The following is a 21,496-nucleotide window of genomic DNA, read 5'->3' as shown; positions in this document are numbered from 1 at the left end:
AGTAACACAGCGAAAGAATAAACACCATTATATAATCCCGTTCCATTTATACTGTAAATACATGTGTAGCGAACAACATTTCCACGCGACTATGTAACACTGCCCGCTGTTATTGCAGCAGTGCTACGAGCTGTATAAAGTATCTGTACGTCGATACCATATTTCTAGCGAATACGACACTGCGTTTACACGAACTTTGATCAATGATTTCGATTATTGTAACACGGTAAATAATAATAATAACAAAAATAATAATAATAACAACCAAGCATTATACGCGTAAACTACGATAAATCGATGAATTATCAAATATTGCTCGGTTATAATCTTCGCTGTGTACATATGGCGTGGAATCGTTTGTAGCTCAACGTGCGATAATAAAGAGATTATTTTGTGTAACGTAATTTACTTTTCGACAAGTCCGAATTCCACTTGATACCGCGGGATTCATAATAATGAAAATATTAATCGTTACTATCTCGACGGCGATGTCAACGCTATTGTTTCTATTTTTTAAGTAAGTTTAAACAGAACTCTCGATATACTAACCGAAAATAATCGTCGATCGGAACAAAAGCACTCTTCTGGATCGAACTCGAACTGCCGCTGCCTCATTCACGCGGCACCAACGTCGCCCGATACGATTTTCCCTGAAAAAAACACCAAAATATGAAAGTAACTCTGCGCGTGCATTCATAGGAGAAGAATCAGCGCTACGATGCCACGTCTGTGACGCCATGAACGAACGATTTCGGTACAATTGCGCGTACGTTCTCGTCCTGTCGATGCTGATTCACTCGTTCACACAGCACTGCGCTTCGGAACTCGTCAAAGATACCTACAGGTATCTATCGTTCCTAACAACTTCGTCGCACCATCCGAATGCAGAATTTTATCTTTTTTACTCGCGGTTACCCTGCGAAAGTGAAATACTTTAGGACAATGTTACGTGTATCGGGAATGTCGCTCGAACTTGCGCCATTTGATTTCGATCTCCGCGTTCTTCTGTCGTTTCTCTTCCAGTAGCGACTTCGCCGAGACGCAACGCGACAAACTCGACGCGTCCATCGAGCAAATCTTCCGAAGTCCGTGCGAAAAGAGGGTCGCCGTAAGCGAGCGTAAACTCAGCCCTGAAATCGAGAACAGCGAGACCCCTGGCCGACCCGAGTTCACCGACAAGCGTGTTCGAACCAAAAGGAGCAATCCGAAAATCTCGAACGACGCTGCGAAATCCGAGCTAAAACGTTCGATGACCAAAGCTATCAAAACCTCGCCGAGAACCGGTCGTTCCTCTCGAGACCTCCCAAGGCTCGTCGACAGGGAATCCGGGGACTACGAAGCAGCCGTCGACCAGGACAAATCTGAATACGCGGACGAGGTTGAGGACGAATCGGCAGCTGGCTCCTCGAACAAAGAAGCCAGCTACAAAGGCGACGAATTCCGTGTTAACGAAGATTTCGACAGGTCGAGATGCGCACATTTCGTTTGTCTAAATAAAAGCCCCGAATAAAGAGTGAAAGATAAATAATGTTTTGTCTCCGAGGCAGGTTCGTCGACCAAGAGGAGAGGTCGAGTTTGTACGACGACTTCGAGACGAAGGACGTCGTAAAAAGAGGCATCCCTGGGTCAGAGGATTACGAGGAAGAAGTCGACGACGAGTCTCTTGGAGCGGCGGAAGACACTGCGGCGTTTGATGAGCGAGAATCATTGGACGAGGAAGCTGGAAAGAGGAAAGTACGCGGTGACGTGCGAGTGAAAAGGGATCACGAGAATTCGAAGAAAACCGAGAACGTGGGGATGACTGGGAAAGAGGGGAGCAGTGGCGGGCCTTCGACTGACTTGGAGAAGGACGCCGAGGCATCCTTAAAAGACGCGAAATCCGACAAAGACAAGGAGTCCGGCGAGGAAGGGGATCAGGCGAAAAGGAACGCTGGTGAAAAAAATGAGAACGAGGTATCCAAAGCGAATCCCGAACGAGAGGCAGGCGGTTCCAAGCAATCTCTGACGGTGAACGATCAGACAGAGGTCGAGAGTAACGAGAACGCCAAGTCGTTGAACGCTGAGGCGTCAGGGGACAGGAAAACGCAAGAGGAAGGCCTGTCGAGCGACAAGCAAGGTGTCGGCGAGACGCAGAGTCTCGGAGGAACTTCCAAACGCGACGAGACGAAGATCGCGGACGTATCGAGTCCAGAGGCAACTAAAGCCGAGGCTCCTGCGATAAATACCGCGGAAGGCCAAGTGTCGGAGGACTCTGCCAAACTCGAAAACTCCGCGAATTCCGAAGCTGCGAGCAACGAGCAGGCTGACGCGGACTACGAGAAACGGGTGGAGGAGCAGATCCAGCGGAAAATCGACTCGATCAAGGAGGAGATCAAACGAGAGATCGCTGAGAATCAGCGCATCAAGGAAATCGAGGAGAACAACGCAAAGTTCGACGAGATGCACGAGCGGGAAGACGAGGAGGGGGAGCAGGAAGCTGAACAGCCGGAGAAGAGGGCGAAAAGTCTGTCAAAGAGATCTCCGCGGAATTCGGGCAAGCCTCAGACGAGGAATACCGGTGAGAAGCGATCGGTGAAGCGTAAAAAGAGACAGAACGATGGTAGCAATCGGGCCAAAGCTCGAAGCGCCAGTGATACGACCTCGAACGGTGATAAAAGATCGATACGAGAAACGGCGAAGAAACGGTCTTCGTCGGAGCAACTAGCACCGATTAAAAAAATCACGCCTGTGAAGAAACGTGCGTCTCCGAGACAGATATATTTCGTGCGAAACGATCGCGATGCGGGGAAGAAGGGTAGGAGAAGATCAAGGTCTGAAGAGGGTCGCGTTATCCACACCCTGCCTGCCGATGTGGCTTTGGACTTGAAGTTGCACGGGGACCTCAGCGACGACAAGGTAAAATAAGAAAGAGAAAATATAGAATAAGAGTAGAAATTTCCTTACTGAAATGTCGATATCGTTCCTTCGCTAACAGTCGGGATTGACGTCGAAAGCGAGCGAGGACGAGAAGGCAATAGCGGAACAGAGCTCTTTGTCGGACAGAAAGTCCGGTTCCGTGGCTTCGTTGACAGGAAACAACGAGGAGCTTGGTCCACTGGCAACCGAATACGGGGATGCTTTCGGTGGTCTGCAGGGAGAGCCTGGCGTAGCTCTGGCCCGATTTAAGAGGATTAAACGGGTCCTCCGTCCTCAAACCTCGAAGACCTAGCGTCGCGACGGGGGACACGAGCGATTACTGGAATTTGTGAGCGACGTCGACGCGAATGTAAAGCGAACATTTAGTAGAGATGAAATACATCGTTGGAGCCTTAAAAGTCGGACGGGAAAATGATAGTATTATTTAGCGCGTGATATCGATAAGTGATACGTAGACATATATAGTTATAATGATCCGTACTTAGAGTGCGTTCCGAGGTTGTAGCAGCTTTCTCGATACTCTCTGCTCCTGACGAGCTTCTCCTGTGTTTCTCGCTCGAGAAATCTGGAATCAACGCAAAGTTTCCTGCAGTTTTGTAAACGAGACGACAGAGAGCGTTGAACAAGATGTACAATAAAACGATAAAAAAAATATCGATGACAATAAAATCAAAAGTTTGACAATAATTTAATATCGCACTTCGAAAATTGTTTCCACGCAGTGAGTGTTCTCGTTTACTTGCTACTTTCTCTACGAAAATCATAGATTCACCAGGTCGTCCGCATGCGGAATGGATGAACGGAGCCACTGGAAGAAAAGAAAGACGGGTACACAGGTAAATACACAGAAACGCATTCGTAGACGTTCAAGATTTAATAACAAAGATACGATTAAACACGCAGAAGACACATAGATCGTTAACCCTCTTTTTGTGCGCTTACATTATCGGGAGGGGTGGGGGAGAGACTTTGACGTTTGTCCTCGACACAGGCAAGCCCCGCCGTCCCCTATTGTATATCATCCATCTCTTCTTATGCACCGTACTACTTTACAACAATATGAAACAATTGTTTACACATCGACGGGCCGAAGGGCCACGGTGTCGTGCTAGGCGAGAAATGCCGAAGGTGACGTTCTATCCTTTCTTATTGTTTATATCGTACGTTCGTCGCGTCGACGTCCGCTGTGTACGTGTGTGTATGTGTATCTAGGATCCGCAGAGTTTCCAGCTATCGGCGGACAGTCGATCGAGATCGAAGGCTCGCTTTGCACGCCCCGCGGTTTCGCGGATAGATCCGCACGCGAACAGATACACCTTTCTTGCAACGAACATCCGCGAAGTGTCCCTTAAAGATGGGTAAAATGATTAAGATCAGGGAAGGACAGCTCGCGGATGTTTCAGATTCCGTTCTAATCGGTGAATGTAATTTCCAACGTATTCGAGGCAAGAAAAGCGGACAGTTTTGGTCAAGCGCATCCCGAGGGTACTCCTTCGTCGCGTTTCTGATCGCAGACTGATTTCGTGGCGCAGATATTTAGCGATGGTAGCGCTTGCGCGAATTGGTCGTTGATTAGGTAGATTAGTACGAACATCAGTCTGACAAGAAGGCTCGTTGGTAGAACGTTCAGGCACCGATCTCGTCGCGAGGAATCGCCGAGCATCCTCTCGCGATCAATTGAAAAGATAAGCTTCGAGACGAATTTCGTAAAATCGTGTTACATTTCGAATTCAGGTCAACGATCAACGTGCCTAGTTTTTTCTTTATGAATTCCGAAAGAATCGTTTCGCCGTTTTTTGTAGTCGAAAGTCGCGGTGAAAGCGGCTGGCGAGCGTACGAAGCGTCGCGCGTCGCGACGACGATGCTAGGCGCCAGGAATCGAGACGAGACGAGACGAGCAAGTCGCGACAAAGTGAAAATCGAATCGTACACGGTGCGGTGGATTTACGACGGATACTCTGCTTGGTACTTAGCGTTATGTGGATAGAGACTTTCTTTTTATTTAAAAAAATCGATGTCTGAGAAATGGTGTTCACAATAATATGGTACAACAACGTAACGGCATTACAGACTTAATATTTAGATCTATTTATGTATATATATATACATATACATACACGTATATATATGTATATATATGCGCAATATTTATAATAATATAGGTGATTTCTTTACCACGATAACATGGCTATATACAAATATTACAATGTCTCCTTCATTCCTAAACTCACGCGCGTTCGATGCTACGATCAGTTCGTGTAGCTATTCTCCCTTACCTTCGATTTTCCGTTTCCATTTTTTTTTTCTACCTATTTTACTTTTTAATTGCACGCCGCGGCAAAAATGTTCGCGGTAATGACGCATGCTGAGACTGCATTCTTATCGAGTACGATGATAAATTGACGCGTCGACTCTTTAAGGGGTCTTTTCATTTTAGTGGTTTTTTTTTCTTTTTTTTTTTTAAGAAATCCAGTTTTATTTACTCTTTCTAACGATGCACGGCCGAAGAGCCAGGCCTTAAACGAGCTTTTCTGAGTTTCATATTTTTCAAACTGGAGGTCAAGATATATAAAAACGAAACTACTCTTACAAGTATCGATACCTAGTCAATTTTCATTCTTTTCTTCTAAAAATTTCGTAAAAATTCGTAATTCAACCACTATCGACGATCTCAGTCGTTGCTATAGATTAATTTTCTAGTTATAAAAATTGGCAAAACTTTGCTCGATAATCGACAAGAGCACGCGTCAAGTTTGAGGATGATCATTTTTCGAGACGCTAAAACAAGAAGACCCCTCAAGCCACTCTCTTTCTCTCGGCGCGGAAAGAGCGTGTGTACGTGCGTGCATGAGAGAGAGAGGGAGAGCAAGGAAGAGTGCGTTTATGGTTTATTTTACGTACGTATGTATTCGTACACGTATATTAAGAGAAGAGAAAAACGTGGATGAGAGAATGCCTCGAATCTTGCGCAACACCGTCGATGCAAACGGAAATGATTCTCAACATCGCTAAGTGCTACTTTAAATTTACGCTCGAAACGATTAATTTGTCGGTGATGCTTTGGTCGTTTGTCAATTTCCTCGAAACCGGAAACACGGACTCTGACGAAGACTCGACGACTTCTCGTCGAGTTTCGTTTTTCCCCCGCATCAATTTCATTTTCTCGCCGAGTGGCACGATTCTAGAGAGACGATACAATCAAAATCGAGAAGTAAAGATCACTCTAACGCACGACTTCTTAACATCGAAGAGATCTCGCTGCACAGATTTTCTCATCCTTCGATGCAATTCACGAGAACACGACACAGTATTCCATAAATTCGATCCCAATTTCACGTTCGCGGTATCAGCGCCCGCTTCTACGCGCGATAATATTCACGTACAGATCACACCTCGTTACTCGCTCTACCGTCCATCGGTTCCGTTCGCTAGCTCGCAATTATCGCCAGTCGAAACGCAATGGTGATGTTTTCGTGAAGCAGAGATGGGCAAAATGTCACTCGAACGACAAACGTGGAATAAGGCCAACATTAGAAACGCTTGATTAACAAATTTTATTTTGGATTTATTACGGATTTTGTCCATCTCTACCGTAAAGTGACGTTTACTCGGCTGGTCGCGAGTTTAAGTACTACGATTCACAAAAAAGAGAAGTGTCGGAAATGGGAGAAGGTGATCCACTAATGACAAAAATTGACGTTACCAGCTCGAGTCTAGAGTAGCTTACACGTTTAGACGATCATCGGCGGATCGCGTGATATATTATCGTTTTATATTGCACGTTTACACGAAACCACCAGAATGATCTTACAATCTAGAGCGACGAACGTCTACGCGCTTTGGCACCGTCTCGCGCGCGACGAGACTTTTGCGGGTGGGACAGAGCGAATCGGGAGGAAGAGAGTTCGATTTAACGCGGTAACTTTTCGAGCTTCTTCCTTATCTTGTGCTTTCCTTTTACCGATCGTTTACCTCAGACAAAGCTAAGCAACTACACCGGAGAGTATCTCTGTAGGCACTTGCAAGTCGAAGCAGCACTTTCGTCGTTCTTACTTTTCGCTTTATTTTGCCTCGTCACCCCTCGAAGGGACGATGCACGCGTTGATACAGAGCTGGCCATTTAGTAACGAATCCAAGGAAAATGTGGACGTCTCTGTGCCTGCAAAGCTGCTCTCGAGCATAGATATTCTTTGCGGTTAAAGAAGCGTCCTTGGTAAACACCGGCTTCTTCGCTAATTTGCAACAATAATTAGACTTTTTACAATGTCAACGCATAGACTATTTCCTTACCGTTCAATAAATCTTTACTGCGATCGAGTCCGTACACGCGAGTTTTAAAGTCTTATTTACAGGAGAATACGGTTACGTATTTTAAAAATTGTCGTGTACCCGCGTGACCCCGCCTATCGATCGAGATCGAAGGGCAAACAGTGGAAAGTAACGAGACAAAAGATAACCGTCGAGGATCTACGCAGTATTGAGCTACCCACTGCGCGACTGTGACATTCGCGGTGATACGAGCAATCGGGATTTCAGATTCCATTGTCCGACGCTAAAATCGTAGGTCCTATATCGAATATAGAAACGACCGAATGTTGTGCTCAGGCACGATAGGCACTACGCCCGATATCTCAGACTCGCGGGAACTGTTCAGAACCGGCGACGACGACACAGCGCGGACCGCGGCCGAGCCACGTTCGAAACAAGGCAAGGCATAAACTTTATGAAACTGTCAACAAGTGTCTCAAGCGTAACCCTATAAAATTCATTTCAATGGAACTCTATTTAAAACTTTAGACAACCGTACCTTGAGGCACGATTGAGCGTGTTCGTTCGGGCTGGAGCGAATCGGAGAAATCAAAGTTGGGCAGTGACTATTTTTTTTTCAGAAATCAGAATAATCAGAAATCAGGTATCCGTTAACTTTCGCAGCTAATTTGCTAATTCGTTTTCCTCAACATTGGCTGCACCGAACGAATCACTCGACCGACTTCGATTCGCGTTCACACGTGATCGCGGAGCGGTAAAACATTCTATAATCGATCTAACACGCACCAGTAAACAAGACCTCCACGAACGAGTTGTATACAGGTTGTTTCAAAACTACGAACTTAACTCGTTTCGTTCCGCAGATTCTGGTCGGAGTCGTGAAACACCCTGCAGACTTCGCGCGTTCGTGCGTCCGTCAACGGTTGCAAAACATCACAGCAACGATAACTACGCGTTAAAGTCTTATTCTTTTCCTTGTTCAACGTAACGAATCTCCGGGTACTGGTCGGAATAAAACTCTATCGGTATAAAAAATTTCGATAAATCGGATAACTCGAACAACTCGTTAGCACTTCCGAATGTACGGTGTGGCCTAAGTCCTATCATCGCGTAAAAACGTGTCACGTTTGTTTTTGTTTTGTTTTTTTTTTTTGTTTTTCGTCGGGTCTACGCTTACGAATTACGAGTGCAGAATGGCGTTCGAAAAAGGTCGATTACCGCTACTCTACGTACACTGTATACAGATATAAGCGTCATTTTCTTCTTGTTTCTCCCTTATAGATTATACTTTAAACGAGTTATTCTAACTTGGCGCATAAGCGCGCGCGCGCGAGATTAATTAATCGACGTGTATACAAAGTACAGCGCGTTACTTTCAAAAAACAATTGACGACCGCCGAGGGTACACGCGCGAAGATACGTTGGTCTCCGCGCATTTTTCTTTCTTTTCTTTTTTTTTTTTTAGGGGAATTTCTTTTTTTACATTTTCGTTTCCTCTACTAAACGACGGTAATGAAATCGAACTCTGCTACGATCACTCGTTAACGTGGACACGATCTTCGACGACGAATTTCACCTCGCGACGAACACGGTTGACGTTAACCCTTTTGCTGCTCAACAACTTGGCTTCTCGTTTGCGAAGGACGTGTAAATGGATTGGAAAAAAAATTACCAATTTTACCTATCGTTTCATTCCCTTCTGTTTAGTCGATACCGTATCGTTGTATACATTCGCATCCGTGTATCGCAGCGAAAGGGTTAATCCTGATATTGCGATGCAACCACTGCGTATAATTCAATGTTGAAAACGAAAGCATTCGTGAAATGGTGTGTCTCGTCAAACGATTCGACACTGATCGGCGATTGTACCGTGTATGCCGTGTTACTCTTGTTTTTCTCTCGCACCGAAAATACTCTAGAAACGTCGACGATATACGCGTTCGGAAATCGAATGAAAGTGCGCGACGAAGAAAAGGGCAAAGTGTATCTCGAATGCTCGATTAATTTTTCGGCAAGGTAACATCGAAAGGTGTCTCCCTCCTCTCTCGTGTTCGTGTCTTCACGCGTTTCTCATGCTCCTATTTCTTCCCTATTAAGTATACACCCTGTCGACTCGCTCGACGAGGAGCACAACGATCAACCCACGGTAATTTCCTTCTAACGTTAACATCACCTAAACGGTAGATTTACTTTACTAGGATCGTATATGACAAAAGCATGTATAAATCAGTAGACATTTTGTTTTGTGCTTCTTAGAGATCATACATGATACAATGTACAAAGTAGTATAAAATAAAAAAAAGGTTAATAAAGATTTGTATTACTTAATCCTCGATTAAGGGTTTATCACGAACGGGACTTATCGATTTCGTTGGTCGCCGGCCGAATTTCCGACGCAAATGCTTTTTCAATTCGTCCCACCGTTGCTTCGAATCCGATCGGTGGTCCGGTTCTCGTGATATCTAACAGGGAATCGATCGCGATCGCGGAAAACGATCGCTCGTCGGAGACGCGTCGGGCGACCGAACGAACAAGACTCGGTCCCATTTGTCAAAGTGTCCCAAGAATAAATCGCGACACCAGGACAGATAAGAATTTGTATTCCTACGTAATATAGTCAGCGCATAATCGCAAATGAGTAAAGTGTCTCGCCTTAAAGTCGATCTAGCCTAAAGTGGGCTTCGGCGCTGGGATCGGATATGACCATCGTCGGGTCGGTGAGCATTTGTAAACCGTCCACGTCGATGGAGCCGAGGCCCTGCCTGAGAGCGTCGTCCGACGGAAAGAGATCTGGATCGAAATCGCCCATCATCGCCGTCCCGAGGTCTTTTACGAATTCCGGGTTCGTCAGGTCGTCCGCCCCGGAAAAGTCTACCAACGAAAATAATTTAAAATTCGTCGCACCACCCTAACTCTACCGTCGCGAAATTTTTCATTCTCGACGCTTTCGAACACATAGAACGACACTCTTATCTCGACAACAAGTATCTAGTTTATCTCGATATTACTCGACAACATCGATAGTTATAGAATGTACCGAGTGGATATTTTAATCGATGCTTCAACGAAGAAAGAATCCGCATCCGTCGCTAAATTTATCGAGTCCTCGAAAATACGAATCGGTTAAAGAAATATGCTACTAATTTTGTGCTACGGCTCAACCGCTATTTTACGATGCATCCCCTAGCAAACTTTTCATTTCTACTTGGAATCTCCAGGGGAACCAATTGAACAACACGTGAATATGTAGTAGTTTCGCGATATTCATCATCGATCATACCCGTTCCGAGGATTTCTCTGTATTCGTTATTTTTCCACGGGTTGCCATGGCATTAAACCAACACCTGTTGGAACGGAACTATGAATTTTATAGAAACCCACCAGTGAGGATGATCGTCGGGGTGTTCGGTGTCTGTGGCGTGAGTTGTTGGGTGGTAGTGGTGGCGGTCGACGTCGTCGTTGGTTGATACGCCATTTGTGGGCTCGTGCTGAAATAACCTGCATCTCCGCTGCCCAATTCACCTCCGACATTTATCACGTCGTTCTGCAAGGAGATTCGGGCGAATGAACCTTCGCGTTCGATAAATTATTACGATTCCGACATATTTCGATCTCAAAGAAACGATTCTACGACGAGGAACTTTCGACTCTAAACTATATAAATTTCTCTGTGGAAAGGAAGCTAATTACTATACTAATCGCGATCAGCTCACCTGCGTGTAAGTCGTGGTGTGGTTTTCGCCGATGTACGATCCGATCGTGTTGGTCGGCACAGGCGTGTCCATCTGAAGCGAGAAAAGAAAGGAAATGAAAAGGAGCGAGTCGTTGTTTCGATCGCGGAGCGACGTCTATGCGCGCGCTCTTCCGTTAAACAAGAGGAATCGGAATGAACGTAAGAAAGCAGGAACAACGATTCGATTCTCGATCTCCCGTTAATACCATCGCCGTAGATTACACCTCGCGAGAGACCGATGCCGCGCGAGGTCGTAATCGAAGACGTCGGGTCGATGGATGCAGCATGGGGAAAGAAGGAAACGCGTCGACGGAAGGAAAGCGACGAAGAAGGAGAACCAAAGGGTGGATCGGTTCGAACCGTAAACGCTTTTATGATATTCACCGGTCTTCCCTCGAGGATACGTTCGAGACTTTTTTTTTTATTGGGTGTTACCGTTTTCCTCTTCCTCGGGCCATTTTCGTCGTAACGACTTTATCGGTCCGAATTCGTACGAACATAAAGTACGTCCCGCGTCAAGTAGCCGTCCTTGCAGGCGAAAAGCTGTTTAGGTCCATTGCCTTGTACTTTTTATCGACTAACAACCCCAGTCGTTTTCGCGGTGAAATTCGCAACATCTCTTACTATCACTGGTTACATCGATTAACAGTAATCGTTCAAGTCCTGTAAACCGCGACCGACCCTCGCGCGAATCAAGAAAATTAAGTATCGGTAACGCGGTGCTTTCGTCTACCATATTTAGCGAGATTTGTTTCGATCGTGTTCACTAATTATTAGCGGTAACTCGAACCTGGTAACCGTAACGTTCGACAACGGAGTAACCAAACACCAAAACGAAACGCTTCGATGTCGCGCCGCAGAAAATATCGGTTAAATAGGCGACGGAAGCTCGTAAGTGTCGAGGGGGAGGGTGAGAATAAAGTAATGAGTTTGATATAGTTTGCTAAGGGCGTTGTTTCACCTCTATCTGCGTGGTCCAGGTGCAACCAAGTTCCATGAGCTGCTGCGCGAATTTCGGCCAATCCTGACGGATGCGGGCAACAGATAAACATCAAGGCTTAACATTTCAGTGTAACGCAGAACGAGACATCGGTGGGTCTCGATGTGGCAGCGCGGAACTTACAAGAACGTTCTAGTCGAGCGTGTGTGTGTGCGCGCGCGCCCTTTTCTCGGCTGATATTTTTTAAAGGAAGCACGCATCGAAAAACACAACGAAACTGTTGCGGCTGCTTCGATCGATCAGCGACGGAGCGCGATGGAAACATATGTATTTCAACAACAACGAGCGTAACAAAAGACATTATCCGCTACAAAAAGAAACTTGCGAGCGCATGCAGTGTACAGCGATAAAAGTCAATTCAGACTCGAAAACGTTCTTTCACGGGGCTTTGCAACGCCGAAGAATCTTTACCGGCGACCATCTCGCGGTCGAACGTTTTCAAACGAGGATCACGTCAACTTCTTCGGACCTGCTGTACATTGTAATGTACACGGATCCTTTTTCAAACATTTTGCGTGTAACATTAGAAAAAAAAAAAGAGAGAGAAAAATATTCAGGAGCGAAGAGGTTAATCGCTCGTCGACACGTCGCGTCGATAATGGCTAAGGATACTCGGCGATGCACGCGACCGCGATACCACCTACAGCTCATGGTTCGACGAGTCGCATAATTTTCGACCTTTTTTGAACGACGGAATGTCTGCCGGCCAAAACGAGAAACGCGCCAAGACCGAGAGATAGAGACGGAATAATTCATGCTAACTCGTACGCATGGAATAATTCATATCGCGGCGATCCCGGTCGCCGTAAACGAAGGTGGAAGAAAAAATGTACGAAATCCATGAGCCGTGAAGGAAACCGCATCGTGGTCGTTTGACGGCGGAACAGAAAGAAATAAAACATCAAGCACGAACAGCGTGTAAAAGTGTGATCGAACGATATGGGAAAATCGTTCGTAGCGGCTGGGCAAGGTTTATCTACCGCAGTTTCCCTACTTTTCAATTATTTTTAGACGAAACATTGCTCTTCGAATCGTGCCAGCTGCTTTCCATACGCAGAAGTTAGATACATAATTGAGATCCGGTTAAAATCCTCGTTTACTCGAATCCCAAAACTCGCAGTCGGACGCTTTCGATCGAGAGAGGACTCGACATCGTTGACATTCCTGCTTTGTCGATGGTCGAGAGGACGCGAATTTCTAGGGACTAGCGCGTGCACCACGAGTACCAACGATACACGCGAAATGCAATTACGCGGCGAAGTGGGCGAACGGAAACCACGCATCCACGCGCAGGTTCCTCTTGGTTCATCGACTCGGGACGACTAGTCGTTCGCTCGCAGGATTCGTAAATTAATCGGTAAATTGAACGTAGGTGGGTCGCAAATTTTCATGGTGCGATAGTCCGAAGTCGAAAGTAACAATTTCGATTCGCGATACGATTTTGTAAAAACTGCTCAAATTATTAAAAAAAAAAAAAAAAAAAAATTGTCGAGAGCTAGCCCGTCGATCTAATTTCTGCGTTTGAATCGCGAGCAGAGCTGTCGATCGCGCAATGAAATGCATCGCAGCGTCGACACGGGAGAGGTGCGTGCGAAAACCGCACTCTCGATCAAAGATATTCGGATCAAGGGATTCGATGCGACGTTTGAAGCCCGACGAACTGAACGATTCTGCCCAATCTTGTTCGTGGATTCCTTTCGTTCGGTATGCAAAGCGAAGCGTCGGCGTCAATCGAACGCATCGTTGGATCATCGCCAAAGTACCGCGCGCGAGCGCAAGCGTGTCTTTCAGCGTGTTTAGAACTAGATTTATACCAGAAACGGGACATTTCACTGACCATCGTGAACTGCTCGAAATCCTGCTGAAGAGCCGCCGCCTGCGCCTGGTTCAGGAAGTAATTGTTCTGATCGAGGCCGTCCGACGTCAGATTCGGTGGACCCGGATGCCCTGTTGGACTAGGAGGCGCCGACGGGTTGTTGCTGTAGCTCAAGGGACTTCCCTGCAACCGGCAAAAAGCATCCTCCCTTTAACGACCGCGACTCGGCCAGTTTTTTTTCGTAAAGCTGGAAAATCAACTTTCTTCTTATCGAGACGATGACATCGATCTACGCGTAGAAATGCTGTTTCTAAATACCAGCGCTCTCTTCGAGCAGACCTTTGGCTTAAAGGTTTGCAAGATTGTACGTAACGACTGGTTCTATAGAAAATCGAGAGAAGATCCGAGAAACATCGGTCTTCGTATCGCGAAGACGCGAGAAAAGTATTTACACCAAGCGGTATCGTAATTGCGAACGGTCCTTCGAGATACATTTAAATGCAACTAGAGACTAGTTTCGTTTACCTGAACCGTTAGACTAGGCGACGACTGTGGTGACGGCCTGTTCACCTGCTGCGAGGATCTGTACGACCCTAAGGAGTTGAGCTGCTGTTGCTGCTGTTGCTGCTGTTGCTGCGATTGATGCGACTGCGACGATTTCTGCGAGGAAACACGGAAATGAATGAAACGATGTCGAAGAAAGTTCTCGCGGAGCAAAAAGAAGTTCGGCGAGACGATTCTTTAGTGATCACGCGATGCCCCGTGCTGTTACCTTCTTCCGTGCGCACAACTGAGAAGCGATTAACCCCTGACGATCTAAATCACTTATTCTGACACGCGAGAACTTCTTCGAACGGATACGCAAACTTCAACAAACGAACGAATCTCCCGTAGCTTTGACTTTCGATGATCGAAAACTTACAATTTGAAAATTCCATCGTAACTCTTCTAGCTATTTCTCGGTCCGGTCTCGATTTCTCGCGTGTAAATGTTTCCATAAGAGAAAAGAAACACAAGAGTGCGGTATATACTAACTGGACTTTGCGGTGGCACAGGACTGTGCGGCGGTTGTTGATAAATGTAGTGGCCAACTGGACTGTGGGACGTCGCCGTCGGCGGCGGCGGCCCCGGTTGTTGCGAATAGCTCTGAAGATCCTGTTGCGAAGTACTTGTGCTGTTTTCCAGCGCCACACCCTGTTTCACAGCCATCGCTATTAACGATCGCCCGGCGGCTTTTATTTCTACGCGTAGCCAGCCCGAATGCTTTGCTAGCCGCAACGAGGTCGCACAATCGATCTCTACGTCGATACCGAACATTCAAAGTCACGGATGCGGTTTACCACGATCGCGATGCGTGTGCCATGGTCGATCGCTGAAAACCGGAAGCGAGACTGTCGGAGGCGGAGTTGACTCTCGTTCGTGCTCGAACGGAACCAACATTAGGCTACTCCGTTGCCTTATTTTTTTATCGATTCACCGTAAATGGATAAAAATCAAGTTTTTCGTCCCCTTGTCGAACGATTCTTGGCGAGTCTCGTAAACGCGATGAAAAGACCGAGTTCTTTTCTCGAGCGAAAAATTAACCAAGCTGCCGGCTTGTCGGATGAAACTTCCTTCTCTTGGAACTCTCGCGAACGCAAAGATTCCACAAGATTCAACGATATCGGATTCATTTAGCGGGCAAAGTTCTCCCGGCGATGCTGTAGTTCCTAGCACCGGTGATATAGCCGTACCTATCGCGGGCTGGCCGAGGAACAGCCGTACCAAGAAAACGAGTTCGGAAACTGGATGACAAAAATTTTCCATTTACGCTGCGCCAAGTTTCAATCGGCGTACCTCCTCTTTCGACGGGCTAACGGATCATTCGGGAGACTAGTTATTTTCAGCAATCGAGACGTGGTAAACCGTGATGTTGTGTACGCTAGACTATCGCTAAACGTATACGCTAAACGTGTGTCCACAAGCTCGTTGCTATGTAATAAGCGAAACGATATGGAGGAAGGGGGACAAAAAAATATTTGGAAGCTAGTAATCGAGGGGGTCGTGTCGGTAGTAATGTCTAGATCTAGCGCGAGTTAGAAACCAAAAAGAAAAGAAAAAAAAATAATACGTATCACTACTGACCTTACACGTGTGAAGAAACCTAGAGTTAACAGGCACTGATAAATGGTTCTGTAAAATAACAAACACAAAACAAACACTACAACAAAGGCAAAATAAAAATAAAAAAGAAATGAAAAGAGTGATCGCTAAGCGTACCGGAGGGTGATGTGTTCGAGGGGATCAACGAATACGCAACCTTTTCGACAAGAATGGAAAAGAAACGAGATCGAGGCTCTTCGTGTTACAAAAATAATCACCCGCCGCCATCTCTTCCACTCTATCCGGTCGAAGTTATGAATAACGAAAGAAATAATTTACCCCCGCTAGTGACCCGGCGGAGTCGTTCGATCTCGCGACGTTAAATTTTCTAGACGAAACGACGAGCATGCATCAAATGCGTTCAACGGAATACCCGTGTTGCGCAGGAAACGGCTATCGGCGAACATTTTTCGTAATCGGAAACGAAGGTGCATATTTTTAGCTTAACTAGCCGGCTCCGAGGAATTTCCGTGAAAGAATTTCTTTGCATAGTTGCGCTTGTTTGTTACAGCGCATTAACGTTTTACGGCCACGATGTTGGATAAAATCGATATTCAGCTACGTTACCACTAATCTAGATAGCGATTAACAAACCATGCCCGAGATTGCTTCATCGAAGAATAATAATGACGCTGTATCGAAACAGTGCGCGAGCCGATGGGCGTGCCGCGATAATTACGTTCACAGTAAAACATTTCTAAGTACCCTTCATAATCGTTCGTATTTAAGTCGGATCAGCGGTCACGAAGAAACGAAATGACTGCCCTGGTCTTAGAAGAGGCTTTCTCTATAGAGTAATCTACGACTCGCGTTTATCTTTTTCGTTCGTTATTAATTCACCAGCGACGCGGATCGTCTATCGCAGCGTTGCTCAAACCGCACCTTTTCTTATCCAAAGTGTCGGAGTTTCGGAAGCGCCGTGAAATTGTACGTACTCAAAACAAACTAGTGATTACGAAGCACAGAAAAGCACAGAATATCTCTTCTCATGCAATGCTATGTACGCGCAGCAGTCGTTCACCGTTTCTTACAAACGAATTAGTCTTATGGAGGCGAGGCATCTTTTTCCTTTCGTCGCGATTCCACCGCGTTAAAAACTTTAGCAATGTCGGTGCGAATCGACGAGTCGAGGAAAAGTTTCGATGTCGCAGCAAAGATCCCTCGATTCCATATTATGCGTCTCTAATCTGGCGCGAAGTAGCCGAGCGCGCGCCGTTTGTTCAGAGTTTACGTAAATAAAACTCTGCGTAAGTTGATAGTCATTTTTACTAGACGGATAAGAATTTGAAAAAAGACGAGTCGCTTCGGCCACTTCGCTGGTGCAGCAACATTCTCTACCGATGCATTAAGGCTAGACGTATGCTGCCGACTTTCCGTCGACTAAACCGTCTAGTCGATTTCAGCATCGTTTACGATTTCACGGCGGTCGAGGGCGAGTTTCGCCATACGTTCTTCTACCGCGTCGACTAAACGGCAGTCTGCTGGAAAGTCGACGGTATTTGTCTACCCAAACCTAACACTAGTACCGGGATCGCAAGGATATTTACTTGGGCGCTGGTCGGATTGTGATCCTGTGAAAAGGATAGCCTACCAGCTTGAGCCAAGCTGGTCGGCGACAGGTTTGTGGGACTGCTCGTTTGAGGACTCTGGAATATACCAGCAGTACGACCATTTCAAAAGAGATCTTCGTATCGAAGTAGAGTACCTACCTAAGCTTTTGTACTACGTATACGTAACATAACGCTACCTGATATCTCGTCGTACGGACAGAGGTGGGAGAATAAGAGAGGAAGGATCGAGAAAAAAAGTGAAAGGTCAGAGTTCACGCAAACAGAACGCGCGTCTATCGCTATGGACAGAATTTTCTCGTACGAAGACAAATTTCTCGATTACGCGTTACATATTTTTCGATAGGTACTTTATACATTACGAAGAGCCGGGCTAAGAAAAGCCGTCCTCGATTACTTTCGCTATCGGCGACGCACGTATCGCTGAGAGTGCATTTTTTCACGCGTGTCGAGGAAAGTTTCGCGTCCGGCTATCGTTAAACACCGTTTTAACGCGTTGATCGCCACGTCACTCATACATGGGTGACAGAGCTTTTCACTAAGGCACTTCAACGATTCGTTTTGAAGCTAAGCGTTAATGAGAGCAAATTTGGATAGAATTCGTAAATTTGTATGAGAATAGAAAAACAAGTAATACGACAAATGTTAGATTCTATAGTCTCTAATCGTTTCGAGATAAAATTATAGACCTGCAGACATTGTCATGTGAATCAGTTTGGCGGTCAACGTGTTAAAGAAACTCGATCTTGAACGCAACTATACCGAGACCTTCCACCTTTTTCTTGTTCCTACCGGAAAAGAACTAGCGAACATTGTACAGGTTAACTTGGATCTATCGTTATTTTGGTTTAATTGTATTCTATCGCTCGGACAAAAATCCTGTCCTACGGAATAGAAATCCGGACGACTGGTAATAATACCGGGGAACATCGGTTCTCGTTGCTAAGAACAATGACCCGTGACTTCGACATTGTAATTTGCTTTACTTGAAAAGTTCATAGGACGGACGCAATGGCAGACGGATTAACGGCCGTGCCAGACGTGGCTCGTTAGGCCAGTCGAGCGTTAAGAAGAATTATCCGACGAGTTTCAAGGACAGGAATTTTCTCGCGGGGACGCGACGACACGATGAAAAGAAAGAAACGCGACCGTACGAAACGGAAGGGTGTATAGTCGATGGGAAACGTGCAGCCTTGTAAGAACGCATATAGAAGATTGAGACGAGAGGAGAAAAACTCGAGAGTGTGATATGATTGCCGGGACTTACATTGCTGAACGGTGTACTGCTCGAATGATCCTCCTGGTCCAAAGGTGTATGAAGAGGAGATGGGAAGTGGACGTTGCTCAGATCGGGCAACGATCCTGTATTGTTGCCTATTGGGATTTGTTGTCCCGGTGGCTGAGAGCTCGGATATATGCTGCAAGATAAACACGTTCAGAGATCGGTAAAAATCGTTCGGAAAATACTACGCGATGCGGCGCTAAGAAATTGGCGTGCGAGACTCACTTTATCCCAGGCACTCTAGGCATCTCGCAAGACGATCTTGGCCGTTCGATGAATCCGTGGTGCAGGTCTCTGTTCTCGCTTCCAGATCCGCTCATCGTGTGTTGATCTGTGCAATCGATACAGCGATCAGAAGAAACGCGGAAATATAAATATTGTCGTAAAAAGGCTAAGGGACGTCTAAATTGTGCAAAAAATAAAATATTAATTCCGATAGTTGGCCCAAAAGCATCCCGCTTCGAAAAATGATTAAATCGAACACGAACAAACACCGACGTTCGTTACTTTCACCCCCAATGTTCCCTACAGCGACGATTCGAGGGAATCGCGATTTCACGGGTTTCAATTTCGTCCCGTCCTCCGTCACCCACGCTCTCAAACACAATTTACCTCGATACCGACGGTCGTCGTACATATTTCCAAGGCAGCGCGTCCGATTTCACGGCAGCAACGTAACACCATGTAATGCTACTTGCTAACGTTACTACGGGTATAACGTTTCATTTCTGATCCCCTCGTGTCGCCGGTCGGTGCCAGATTAAGAGGGAATCATCGAAGGCGCGTATACCGAGCGACCGGAATCGGAAAACCCACCCCGCGGCCAATGACCTGTCTTGCGATTCGACCAATTAGGACGCTTCCGCAGGAAACTTTCGACAGCTTCGGAAATCCTGCTCGGCTTTCTACGGTAGAATTCGATGACGCGGACGCGACGGATACGAACTCGAGGCGTGTGTACGATTACCGCGGTTTCACGGAGAGAAAAAAAAAAAAACTCAAATTGTTGCGCGACGAGCAGTTACGCGACATTTCATTAAATCGAGATAAGAGAACGATTCGTCAAAAGCGTCGTTCAGCTGTCGAATCGATGCAATTTACACGCGTGCATTGTAACGAGACGACCTTTAACGAAACGATAGCTTGCTAATATCCAAAGGCTCGATCATCGCCGAAACCCAACGGCCAACCACTCGGCGGCGAGCGTCGGCGTGCAACGAGGTAACGAGGTAATATGATAATGAGGGAATTCCTGACGACGAACGATCTCCGTGAAACCGGCACGAGCAAAAGTTCAAGCGCAGAAAGCGACGACGCGTCGACCAATTAATCGAAATAATGCACGCCCCCTCCCCCGTGCGATGGCGGCGGGATCATTTACGCTAACGTTTTTTACACGAGACGCGCGGTAAAATAAATGCATAAATGAATTTCTTAATTGTTATCCTTCCAAACGAAAATGGTCCGTTACTGGTCGTATGATTACGTCCTAGATTAGTCGCGCTCGTCGCGAAACGACCAATATTATTCAGACCATCGTCGGGTTCCGTTTCCAGATGAAAGGTGGAAAAACGACCGGGCAATCTCGAGAAAAAAGATGAACCTCGAATGCTCGATCCGCTTCTCGACTTCGTCGCTTCGGATTCGTGTCAATTTGTAAAGACTATTTACGTGCAGCTCCGAAGAGAGGGACGGGAGAGATGAAAACGCGCGAGAACGTTCGTAGGCAAGGGAATTCGACTGAATTGCTGCTGGATATCGAATCGAATATTCAATGGAGCGACTATTCGCGTCTAAACGATACGTGTCCTCGCGTTCGGATAAAAACATTTTGCGACGCGATTCGGTATCGTCGAGTTAACAAGCGACCGTCTGATTGTCGCGTGCATTTTTACAGAAACTCGCGTCGTGCACCGTCGAATGCCGGCGTTTTATAAAAATTCACTGTGCTGGCAGTTTTCGCCGAAACGTTGTTACACACGTGCGACTTCTTATCGCGAGCGAAATTATTATAGCGCTGATTGCGTATGCGACGTTGACTAATTCTAGTCCGAACTGCGATTGGTAAATCGGCGCTTCGCGCGTTACTTCCTCGTTAATTTAGCGGAAAAGAAAAAATGAGCAAACTTTTATACTCTCCTCGAAACGAACCGCGATAAACGGTTTCGTATCGAGAGAGGGAGTGTAAGATAAAAAGAGAAAAAACAGGAAACATTACGTGTATCGCTACCTCGTCGATGGGGGATGGCGTTGGTCGACTGGCAGGCTTCGTTGGCGCTCTGGTGTAGAGCCGAGTCCGAATTGGTTCTCCTCCAGGTGTCCGGCGGAGGTGGTGATAGATACGGGACGCCACTGTACGGCGAGGTGTCGTGCCTTTTGTCCATCGGACGAGACCGCATCGGTCCAACCCCCATGTTTCTGCTTCTATCGTTGCTGCGGTACACCATAGAATTGTGCTGCATTTCCTCCAGGTTGCTCAGCGCCGTCTGCAATCCCAAACCGCAAAACCAATTAACTCCGTACACTTATTTTTCCACGTTTCAACGCTACTCTCATGCCATGCATTTTTCATAGCTACTCGTTCATATTTATTTCAAGGAAGAGTTCCCGTGGCTATTTCCGCGCTGACCTGTTTCTAAAATTGAACCAGTCGATTCTATTCCCATAAACACGATAACAGCCACGAATATTTCTCCGAGTTGTAGCTAGAAAAATAGCGAAATCGCTAAGTTCCAAGTACTAGGACCGTCGAAATAGAATTCCCTTCGCC

At 46.3% G+C, this 21,496-nt stretch overlaps 2 protein-coding genes across 10 annotated transcripts in view; one reads left to right on the top strand and one right to left on the bottom strand.

Moving 5' to 3' along the window:
- Positions 1 to 538: 538 nt before the first annotated feature.
- Positions 539 to 5,376, top strand: LOC128874219 (uncharacterized protein DDB_G0290685-like). Its single transcript, XM_054118720.1, has 3 exons — positions 539 to 1,464; positions 1,548 to 2,895; positions 2,975 to 5,376. The coding sequence occupies exons 1-3, from the start codon at positions 1,250 to 1,252 to the stop codon at positions 3,206 to 3,208; spliced, it is 1,797 nt and encodes a 598-aa protein (XP_053974695.1). The 5' UTR covers positions 539 to 1,249; the 3' UTR covers positions 3,209 to 5,376.
- The window catches only part of LOC128874216 (CREB-regulated transcription coactivator 1-like), a 40,459-nt gene continuing 22,738 nt past the window's right edge, over positions 3,776 to 21,496 (bottom strand). For 5 of the 9 annotated variants that reach the window (XM_054118710.1, XM_054118717.1, XM_054118715.1 and 2 more), the window contains 11 exons: positions 20,945 to 21,212; positions 18,952 to 19,057; positions 18,712 to 18,862; positions 17,424 to 17,522; positions 14,770 to 14,928; positions 14,260 to 14,394; positions 13,756 to 13,917; positions 11,880 to 11,942; positions 10,899 to 10,970; positions 10,567 to 10,729; positions 3,776 to 10,056 (listed from right to left, as the gene is read on the bottom strand). In XM_054118710.1, the coding sequence (XP_053974685.1) occupies positions 9,839 to 10,056; positions 10,567 to 10,729; positions 10,899 to 10,970; positions 11,880 to 11,942; positions 13,756 to 13,917; positions 14,260 to 14,394; positions 14,770 to 14,928; positions 17,424 to 17,522; positions 18,712 to 18,862; positions 18,952 to 19,057; positions 20,945 to 21,212 (1,596 nt within the window). In that variant the 3' untranslated portion in view covers positions 3,776 to 9,838. Of the gene's footprint in view, positions 10,057 to 10,566; positions 10,730 to 10,898; positions 10,971 to 11,879; positions 11,943 to 13,755; positions 13,918 to 14,259; positions 14,395 to 14,769; positions 14,929 to 15,858; positions 15,907 to 17,423; positions 17,523 to 18,711; positions 18,863 to 18,951; positions 19,058 to 20,944; positions 21,213 to 21,496 lie in introns of all 9 variants that reach the window. The other 4 variants (XM_054118712.1, XM_054118711.1, XM_054118713.1 and 1 more) reach the window with 4 other exon arrangements.

Source organism: Hylaeus volcanicus, chromosome 3, assembly GCF_026283585.1.
Source record: "Hylaeus volcanicus isolate JK05 chromosome 3, UHH_iyHylVolc1.0_haploid, whole genome shotgun sequence".
NCBI lineage: Eukaryota > Metazoa > Arthropoda > Insecta > Hymenoptera > Colletidae > Hylaeus > Hylaeus volcanicus.
Note: the sequence above shows the minus strand (reverse complement) of the source record. Positions and strands in the feature narration are given on the sequence as shown.